Source organism: Ammospiza caudacuta, chromosome 16 (assembly GCF_027887145.1).
Source record: "Ammospiza caudacuta isolate bAmmCau1 chromosome 16, bAmmCau1.pri, whole genome shotgun sequence".
Lineage (NCBI taxonomy): Eukaryota > Metazoa > Chordata > Aves > Passeriformes > Passerellidae > Ammospiza > Ammospiza caudacuta.
In genome coordinates, this window is record NC_080608.1 from 18,333,652 (window position 1) to 18,344,176 (window position 10,525).

Consider the following 10,525-nt stretch of genomic DNA (forward strand, 5'->3'; position numbering starts at 1 on the left):
ACGCGCCGGTTTGCTCCGGTGGGAGGGAGCCGCTAGCCCGGCCCGGCCCGGCCCGGCCCGGCCCGGCTCGGCTGCGGACCCCGGGCGGGGCGGAACGGGACGGAGCAGAGCGGCAGCGGAGCGGAGCGGGACGGGCACGGAGCGGAGCGGGCCGGGAGCGGAGCGGGCCGGGAGCGGAACGGGCCGGGCACGGAGCGGAGCGGGACGGGCACCGAGCGGAGCGGGCCGGGAGCGGAACGGGCCGGGAGCGGAACGGGCCGGGAGAGGAGCGGAGCGGGCCGGGAGCGGAACGGGCCGGGAGCAGAGCGGGCCGGGAGAGGAGCGGGCCGGGAGCGGAACGGGCCGGGAGCGGAACGGGCCGGGAACGGGCCGGGCACGGAGCGGAGCGGGCCGGGAGCAGAACGGGCCGGGAGCGGAACGGGCCGGGAGCAGCGCGGCCCCGGTGCCGGCGCTGTCCGCGGTGCTGCTCCCCGCGCTCCCGTCCCGCCGCCGCCGCTCCCGCACGGACGGACCCGAGCCGTCCTTGGTCCTGCGCTCTGGGCTCGGTGCGCGTTTCCCAAAGGTTCCCGTTTCACCACAGCAGCGCCGCTTCTTTTCCCTAACCGCGATCAGTTTGTCAGAAACCAGACAGCAGCTCCTTCCGCTCCTCGGTGTTTACCGAGGCTTATAAGACTTGGAAACTTTAAATCTCTAGGTTTTATTTTTGCTTAAGAACTTCGAATTTTGCAAAATATTTGCATCTCTGGTGCCCCAAAGTACAGTAATTTCTGAAGAAGTGTGAAGACTGGGAGAGCAAAAATGGAAGGGCCGCTCAGCAGCAGAACAATGCCAACTCCAGAGCCGCTTTCCCGGGGCTGGTGTGGGGACGGCCCCTCTGCTCCGAACGCCAGCCCGCGGGTTTAGCGCACGGAGAAGCGCCCGCTCCTCCCCTGTTCCCCGGGGCCTGCCGGCCGAGGGAAGGGCGGGATTCCAGCGGGAGCGGCCGGGGCTGCGAGGCGGGGGCTGAGGGCGGCGGGCCCGGGGCACCGGAGGGTCTCTCCGCCCGTGCCCCGCCGGTGCTGCCCGGGCGCATCACGCGTGCGCGGCCGGTGTAAGATGAGTGCGGGAGCGCGGGCGGGGCGGGCGCCGGCGGAGCTCCGCCACCCAACACCGCTCGCTCGGGCAGTGCCGCGGGCAGACGCAGCCCCGCGCCCATGCCCGGGGCCTGCCGCCCGCGGGCCGCGCCGAGATGATGGCCATGGACGCCAAGCAGCCCTTCGCCGTGCCCGCCGCCCTCCAGGAGCCCAAGTTCCCCAGCCTGCACGCCGGCAGCGAGGCGATGCGCAGAGTTTGCCTCCCGGCCCCGCAGGTACGTGGATGCAGCGCAATTCCCGCTCTGAGCCGCGTTTTCTGACGGGCACCGGGTTAATGTTTTTTTCATGTCGGCAGCACCATCGCGCGTCGCGGCTCCGCGCCCCCCCCGCGCCGCCCCTGATCCGCGCCGTGCGGAGCGGGGCCGCTGAATTCCTATTAATTTTTATGACCTGAGCTCCGGGGAGGACCCGCGGTGCCGGGGCCGGTTTTTCAGGCGGAGATGACAGAATTCCCCACTGACCTCGCCATGCGTGCTCTCGCTCGCAGCTGCAGGGCAATATATTCGGGAGCTTCGATGAGAGCCTGCTGGCCCGCGCCGAGGCGCTGGCGGCCGCGGACCTCGCCCCCCACGCCAAGGGCCACCACCTGCACCCTCACTTCAAGCCGGACGCCGCCTTCCACGCCATGAGCGGCGTCCCCTGCGCCGCCGCCGCCCTCCCGCACCCCGCCGCCCTCGCCGCGCACCCGCACCCGCTCCCGCACCCGGCGCTGGACGGCGGCGACCTGCTGGAGCACCTCTCGCCGTCGCTGGCCGCGGCGGGGCTGGCCGAGCCCCCCGCGCTGCCCGCGCCGCTGCCGCCGCCGCCGCTGCCCGCCGCCGCCGCGGGACCCCTGCCCGTGCCCGTGGGCGCCCCGGGGGCTCCCGCGCCCGCCGCGGACCCCCGGGAGCTGGAGGCGTTCGCCGAGCGCTTCAAGCAGCGCCGGGTGCGGCTGGGGGTGACCCAGGCCGACGTGGGGGCGGCGCTGGCGGCGCTGAAGCTGCCGGGCGTGGGCTCGCTCAGCCAGAGCACGATCTGCCGCTTCGAGTCGCTGACGCTGTCGCACAACAACATGACGGCGCTGCGGCCGGTGCTCCAGGCCTGGCTGGAGGGCGCCGAGGCCGCCCGGCGCGCCCGCCCCGCCGGCCCCGACCCGCCGCCCGGCGCCGAGCGCAAGCGCCGGCGGACCTCGATCGCCGCGCCCGAGCGGCGCTCGCTGGAGGCGTATTTCGCGCTGCAGCCCCGGCCCTCGGCCGAGAAGATCGCGGCCATCGCCGAGAAGCTGGACCTCAAGAAGAACGTGGTACGCGTCTGGTTCTGCAACCAGCGCCAGAAGCAGAAGCGCATGAAGTACTCGGCGGTGCACTGACGGCCCCGGCCCGACCGCCCCGGCGGCGCGGCCCTGGAGCCGGGACCGGACGGGACGGGACGGGACGGACCGCCCTGAGCGCCCCCCGGCCCGGCCCTGCCCGCTCCGGCCCGGGACAGAAGCCCGGGGGGCGCGGAGCCGGGGAGCGCAGCGGCGGGGCCGGGGAGCGCAGCGGCGGGGCCGGCATCCCGCGGGTCCCCCGAACGGCGCTGGCGGCGGGCGAGGCCTCCGGGGCGCGGCCCGGGCAGAGCCGCTCCCCCCGCGCCCGCCGTCCCGCCCGTCCCGCCGCGGCGGGCGAGCCCCGCGCCCCCTCCCCAATAAAGCTTTATTTTTCAACCCGCCGGGACGTGTCGTTCCTCGCCGCCCCGCGCCGCAGCGCCGACGGGAACACCCGAAATGACCTGCAAGAGCAATCGCACCCTAATAAACGCCCCTCGGCGGGACACGGGACCGGCTTCGCCCCGCCGGGCCCCGCGCCGCCCCCGGCCCCGGGAAAACCGAAACATCCCCCCGCCAAAACCGATGCCGGGTTCGCTTCTGAATGTGTTCGGGAGGGGGAAAGGGCTTTTATTTGCGATTCCCAGAAGCACCTTAACGATTAAAGATTAATGTTCGAAGCGTGAGCCTCCCCAGGATATTCCACTTTAGCATTTCAATGAGTGACAAACATCGAACTTGAGAACTGGGTCTCATCCTCCTCCCCCGCCAGGAAACGATCTCACGAATTCACCTTTTCCTCGCGGGTAGCTCTCTTCCTTGCATCGCGTTTTCCCAATCATCCTCAGCGATTTTTCCCCAATCAAATGTCCTTTAACAAAAAATGCCCTTATGCCATTACATTATATTGTGGGCTCTGAAAATTTACAATAAGGGCGGCGCAATATTAATTGCCTTCCGCACTATAAAGAAGGCAGCTCCGACGGCATCTTCCCCCGCAGCTGCGGGCTCCAGGCCCGTGTTTTTACAGGTAGGATGTGCCTTTATCTCTTCCCTCGTTCTCGTGCGTGTCTGGGAGCTGCCCCCGCCTTGCCCCGGGCTGGGACCGGCCCCGCCGGAGGAGCGGGCACGGCCGTGCCGGGCCGGGGCCGGCGGCGGGGCCGGGAGCCTTTCCTGGCACGGGAATGGAGATCCAGCCCAGATCCCGGCGGTGCCGCTCCCCGGGGCACCGCAGCCTCACGCCTCTCGTGTTGCAGCAGAAATCACCGCTGGCGCCGCTCTCGGAGGGATCCGTGCCCCCCGGGTCGGGTTAAGCCCGGTCCGACCCCCGCCGAGCCCGCTCCCATCCGGCAGTGCAGAACACCCTCACTCACCGCCCCACCTCTGTCCTGCGCTCTGCAGAGGGGACGCCGGGCCGGGCTTGTCCCCACCTCGGCAAGGGGATCACCGCTGTCTCTCTTGGGGCTGTTCTAGGGCTGCCCGGCTTTGTGGGTTTGGACGTTTCCGTGTTTGTCCCTTTTGCACAGCTCCGGAGAGTGCCTTAATGATGCAAAACAAATCCTAAACGAACTTTCCCGAACCCGCAGCTACTGTCCCACAAAGCTGCTCCTCTGAGCTCCTCCTCACCTCCAACAGGCTCACCAGGGACACCCTAAGCCCCTTGACCCTTTAGCTCACCCTCCCTCCCGGCTCCTTTGCTCCGGGCAGGGCTCTGGACGGGGGGCTCTGCCCAGATTTCACACACAGGACCTGATCCCTTCGTTTGAGATTTACTCTGGAGGTCAGGTACGTCCTGGTTGGTCACCACTGTGCCTTAGTCTGCCCCTGGGTTTGGCTCCCAAAGCTCTGGTGCTCTGGGGTAAACCCACAGTGATACAGGAAGGGATTTGATCTTCCTGGAGCTGCGCATGAACTCCTCTCAGCCTGGCGGAAGAGTTCGGAACCGGTATTTGATGCTGCAGGGGCACAAAGGAGCTGCCCGCGTTTGCCCTCAGGATAACGAGCAGTGCCCCGGGGCCAGCGAGCATCGCCAGCAGGGGATGGGAGGCGGGATGGAGCCGGGGCTCGAATTGCGGGTTTGTGGGAAGCGGCCGCCACATCACAGCCCCCTCTCCCCGCTGCCCCGTCTCTCTCTCCAGGTGTCCGGGGATCAGGATTTTCTTGGAGCTGGGGCTCCTTGTCCTGGGCAGCAGGTCTGTGGGATCCACTTGATTCTTCAAAACACACCCCATGCACAAACCCATCTCCCACAGGTGAAATGAAAAATGCCGGTGAAATTTGCGGAGAAAGGGAATTCCCTTTCAGTGACAGCCCAGATAAAGGGGAAAGGGAAACCTGCTGAAATGGGAAATACCCAGTACACGTGTGAGATACTCAGCAGCAAACTCCCTGTCTATGGTTTCTGAACCACTAACAATTGATTTATTATTTTTTTTCCCATTCCATGCTTGTTCCTTAATATCCTGCTCTCTGTCTCCCGGGACCTGTGCACAGGAGAAGAAAGCACAGAAAACCAAACAAGCCGTTGGCGCTGCTCACTCAATTGATTTTTACACAAAATTTGCCTTCATGCACAAAGGATGGAAAAATGATCCCATTAATAATGAATAACTAAAACAAATGCAGGGAGGAAATCAATAGCAGCACATCTGATAACACGAGGGGGCTGGGGGGAGCTCCTAGATGTACAAAAGCATGTGTGAGGAGGATGGGAGAGAGGAGAGAGGGCTCAGGGGCTCGGGGGGCGCGGGAGCAAGGCAGCAGGTGCTGTGGGGCAGGTGTGTGTGTGTGTGTGTGTGCATGCGTGTGCACATACACGTGAGTGGGTGTGTGCATGTCCCCATCAGCCACCAACGTCCTGTGGGAGCAGCAGGACCTGCTGAGGGTCCTGGCCTGGTGCAGAGCCAGGCCCATGCTCATGATGGTCCAAGAAGCAGCCACTGGCAAGGAGAGCTGGAGCTGCAGCCATGCTGCTCTCCCAGAGAAAACTGGTTTTCAGCTGCAAAATCCCAAACTTCCAGTCCCATTTTCCTTCACACGTTCTGCCCTCAGTGTTTCCCTTCTCCTGGGTTTTCAAGGACCTCTGTTCTCCCAAGGAGACACATTCTGTTTGAGAGGAAAAATGTTCCTTAGGACAGAGGTTTCTGCTGCTGCCCAGGCTTTGCTCCGGGCCCCGGGCTGCGAGCTGTGGTCCCCACGGTCTGCAGCTGGGAGAGCTGGGGCTCCGGGATGAGAGAGCAGCAGGTGCTGGGGCCAGAGCACCGGGCCCAGCCCCTGGCACTGCCCCTGCAGCGCTGCCCGAGCCCGGTGCGGTCACTGTTGGTAAGTGCTGGAGGAGAGAGATCTCTGCATTTAATCTGGACAGCTGGGAGGGGAACCAAGGCACCACCCTCCATCAGAGCTCAGCATTCGGAGCTCAGCCAGGAAAGTGAATAACTCGGTCCCTGTTTGGAGTGCAGAGGTTTTGGTTTCAGCGGAATCATGCTGGTGCAGTTCCCATATCCCTGCGTTTGGGCGGATGCTCCCGGCAGGCAGGCGAGCTGCTCTGGGGTCAGCCCAGGCCGAAGCCCCCGGAGGAGCGGCGCACGCAGCCCTGTCCCCTGCCAGCGGGGCATGTGTGCCCGTCGTGTAGGATTAGCGGCTCCGCGCTGCGCTCAGGCTGGACGCCACGTGCGGGCACGTTAACACGGAAAACACATTAGCCCCCGCCGAGGAAACCGGAGCGAATCGGCCATGAGATGAGGCATCCTGGGATTTCACACCGATGCCATTCCTCAAACAGGACAGGCTGGGGCCGGGCTGGAGCCTGAGGAGCGGGTTGGCTCCGGTTCGCCGCAGTCCCGGGCAGCCGAGGGAGCGCCGGAGCGGAGCAGCCCCCGGGATGGCGCGGAGCCGCCACCGGCCGCAGCGCCGGCGCCCCGGGCCCTGCGAGCCCCCGGCCCGCCGCGGGAACGGCAGCGGGAGCGCGTGTGGCCGCAGCTCGGAGCCAGCCCTGAGCCTCATGAAATATTCACCGCGAGCCGGGCCGCGCCGCCTCTCCCGGGGCGGGAGGCGCGTCCGCAGCGCTCCGAGCGCGGTGTCCTTCCCCTGTGGCGCTGGCACAACCCGCGTGTCCGTGGGGAGGGGACACGGGGGAGCCCCGGCTGTCCCCGCAGCCCACCCTGCGCCACTGCCTGCTCTGGGGCAGCACGGGGCGGCTCCGGGAGCCCGGCCAGCCCCGTCCGGACCGGGGGAGCCCGGCCAGCCCCGTCCGGACCGGGCGCGCTCAGAGCTCCGGGGGACGGAGCTCCCGCAGCCCGGAGGAGAAGCCCGCTGCAGGACGGGCTGGAGGAGGGCGCTCGGGGGGACCAGAACCCGTGGTCAGGAGCCGGAGAAGAGCCTGGCATGAGACGGGAAGCGAGCGCGGCATCTCCAAGCCCATGGGAAGCCCCCGCCTGCTCCGGCCAGGAGCCTCAGCCGCAGGACCGAGCTGCTCGGCTCCGCCGACGGACCGGGCTCTGAGCCCGCCCCTGTCCCGCCCCTGTCCCGTGCCGTGTCCCGTCCCCTGCCCGTCCCCGGGCCGGCGCGGCCGCGGCAGCCGCCCGGAGAGCACGGGAGAGCGGCAGCACCCAGGCGCATCAATATTTCATAAAATGCCAGCAGCAACAGAGGGAGAGAGGGACCGGGAGCAGAGCAGAATATCGCACAGCTTTTTAGCGGTCTTTTTCTATTAGTGTCAGCTCTGCGGCTGCTTTCAGACAGGAGAACTTTCCCCGGATGCTCCCAGAATTTCGGGGTGTGGCCGAGCGCTCTCCCGGCCCGGCTCTGCTCCCACCAGCCCGGGCTGGTGCAGTCACGGGGCTCCGATGCTGTCAGAGGCTCGCTGGGCCAGCGGCACTGTCCCGCTGTCCCCGCTGTCCCCAAGGAGCTGCGAGAGGCGCTGTGCTGCCGGCAGCCGGGCTGGCTCTGCCCTGCTGGGCCCTTTGCAGCCGTCACCTCCAGCGAGCTCGTTCGGGCTGACGCCTGCTCTGACCCAGGGCACCTCCCAGACGCCCTGCCCGTCTGCTGCTCTGACCATGGCCGAGCCTGCACCCCATTTCTCCGTGTAGGAAGGAATCTGCAGGCTCCATATATAGAGAAAAATGACATGTTTTCAGGTAAATACAGGGCGAGCCTGGGACCAGAACCGGGAGCTCCGTGCCCAGAGCCTGGGTGCAGCACACAGAGCCGTGCTGTGCCCACGGACAGGGACGTGCCCTGTTAAATTTCAGTAATGCCCAGACCCACTTGCTGCCCACAATGCCCAGATGATGCCTCACATGGCCCCCGAACGGGCCAGCCCAGCTCCAAGGCCGAGCAGGGGCACAGCAGCCATGGCCCCAAGGTCCCCACGGCTGGAGGGGATGGGGGGACCCCCAATGGCTCCAGCCCCAGCCCAGCAGTGAGCGGTGAGGGGGCTGGGGGAGCGGGGGCACCTCGGCGCCAGCAGGAGCCTCCCCCCTGCCGCCCAGCACGGGGGGATCTGGGGCTCTCCCCGGCAGATGCTGGCACCGCAGCAGCCCAGAGGCCCTGCAGACAGCCCAGGGCAAAATTTTTAATTTGTCATCACACTTCAACCTGAAACCTGAAAAAATTAAAAAAGAATGGCAGGGTGTTGGCGTCTCCGAGACGACACAGCCCCACGGCTGCTGCAGCCCCACGGCAGGGGCCAGCGCCAGCAGTGGGAGCCGCAGCAGCTCCGGGGCTGCCACACCGAGCCAGAGGGAGCCTTGGAGCAGGAACCAGCCCGTGGCACTGAGCTGCAACGGGGATGAAGAACAACACTCGCCTCGGACCAAGAGAACACAAGAACATGGGCAGGTTTGAGAGGAAACACCCACTCTGAGGGGTTTCAGGACTCCTTCCCATGTGCCTGGCAGAGAAGTCAGACCGTGCCACAAAAAAACTACAGAAATCCAAATACTTGAGAAGGTTCCCGGTTTAAAACCTCCCTGGGAACAATTTCTGGGGCAGCAGCAGCAGCGGCAGCGGCAGCAGCAGGGGCAGCAGCTCTGTGCTGGAATCTGGCACAGCACAGCCAGCAGCTTTCCAGCCAGGGAACAACGGCTCTGGGGAGGACAGCACAGCGCAGACAGGGGAACCAGGGCTGCAGACTCCTCTGGAAAACCTGGACACCCAGTGTACCCACAGCCATTAGCAGGATTCCATCAGCAGATCCACTGGCTCTGCAGCGGGTGTGGGTTTGGGATTCCCCGGGACAGATTTCCCCTGGCTCCAGTGCTTGCCACAGCCCCGTTCCCCAAGGGGCACGGCCAGCAATGTCCTCCCAGCTCCGGGAGCACTGCCATGGCTTCCTGAGGGATTAACAGAGCCTCTGGTCAGTCCCCTGGCACCCCAGAGCCCACGGGAGGTAGGGAGGGTGTCCGGGCAAACTGCGAGCTGAGCCACGAGAATTCTTGGTTTCAATGAAACCCAGGGGAGTGCGTATCAATCAGAGTAAATGGTTCTGCTGCCAGGAGCCACGTCCTGCAGCACGGGGAGCTGCCAGCATATTCATCAAAGTGTTTTGCAGCTCACCGTTAACAACCTGCTCCTGAAGGAGCTGCAGTCCGACGATTCCTGACTGGAATGTTGTGAGAACACAGAGGTGAGGGGCTGGCGTACAGCAGCAGCTCCAGCCCCCCCGAACCTGCGAGAGGGCCCTGCAGCTGCTCCTGCTAGCTTGACATCAATAAAACATGGAGACAACCGCGAGCGGGGAGATAAAAGAGGATGAAAGACGCGTGGAAGACAGGCAGCCCCACTGTGTGCGGGGGATTTGAGCACTCGTGGGCAAAACGGGTTTGAAAGTCTGCCATCAGAAAGGGCCGGTGGGGGGGATGCGGTGGGGACGGGGCGGGAGGGACACCCGACTGCATCCCCTGCCCCGGCAGAGCGAGCGGGCACCGTGCCCTGCATCCCCCGGGCACCGAGCCCCGGCTGTGCCACCCGCACCCCGAGCAGGACACCGGGCTCCCGGGGAGCCCCAGCACCCCTGACCTGCCCCACATCCTCAGCGGGGCAGCAGCCTCAGGCAAAACGCACGAATAAAGACCCCGCAGCGAACTCAGAGTGTGCAAAAGTCTCTGTGGCTCAGCACCGCCAAAAGGCCCCGCAGCAATTCCTTATTGTCACGATCTAAGCAGACAGATCTTTTTATTGAGAGCAGGAGAGGAATGGGAAATGCGGGATCACAGAACCGGCTGGGGACGGAAGGGCCTGGCGGACGGTCACCACCGGACTGCGTCCGGGAACGCGGCCCGGACTCGGCCATCCGGGGGCTCCTTCGCACCGAGCGCTGCAGCTGCCCCGCTTATGTCCCCTCCGTGCCGAGCGCTCCCGGAGCCGCACGCTCCCGGTGCCGGCAGTGTTTGATGTCCCCTCCGTGCCGGACTCTGTCCCGGTGCCGGCAGTGCGCGATGTTCCCCCCGTGCCGCGCGCTCCCGGTGCCGGCAGCGCTCCCCGCACGGCACACCCGTAACTCCGGGCTTTCCCGGTGTCGCTGCCCAGCGTCCCCGGGAGGAGCCGCTCTGCTGTCCCGTGCCAGGGCGCGGGTCACGGGCACCCAGGACAGGGCGGGTGCAGGCGGGCGGTGCCTCCCCCGCTGCCCCGTTCTCGTCCCGGTCCCGCGTGCCGGGCTCCCGGACGGACTCGCCACGTCCCTCGGAGCCCCCGGCATCGCCCGGACCCCCGAGACTCCGGACCCCCCGCATCCCCCGGACCCTCCGCATCCCTCGGAGCTCTCCTGGACCCCCAGATTCCCCGCACCCCCGCATCCCTCGGACCCTCCGCATCCCTCGGAGCTCTCCTGGACCCCCAGACTCCCCGCACCCCCGCATCCCCCGGACCCTCCGCATCCCTCGGAGCTCTCCTGGACCCCCAGACTCCCCGCACCCCCCGCATCCCCCGGACCCTCCGCATCCCTCGGAGCTCTCCTGGACCCCCAGACTCCCCGCACCCCCGCATCCCCCGGACCCTCCGCATCCCTCGGAGCTCTCCTGGACCCCCAGACTCCCCGCACCCCCGCATCCCCCGGACCCTCCGCGTCTCCCCCCGGAGCCCCGTGCGCACGGCGCCCCCTAGCGGCCGC

At 66.6% G+C, this 10,525-nt stretch overlaps 1 protein-coding gene across 1 annotated transcript; it reads left to right on the forward strand.

Annotated features, from left to right (window-relative positions):
- Positions 1–1,228: 1,228 nt before the first annotated feature.
- On the forward strand, positions 1,229–2,481 carry POU4F3 (POU class 4 homeobox 3). Its single transcript, XM_058815472.1, has 2 exons — positions 1,229–1,348; positions 1,621–2,481. Exons 1-2 carry the CDS (start codon positions 1,229–1,231, stop codon positions 2,479–2,481), a joined length of 981 nt encoding a protein of 326 aa, XP_058671455.1.
- Positions 2,482–10,525: the final 8,044 nt, after the last annotated feature.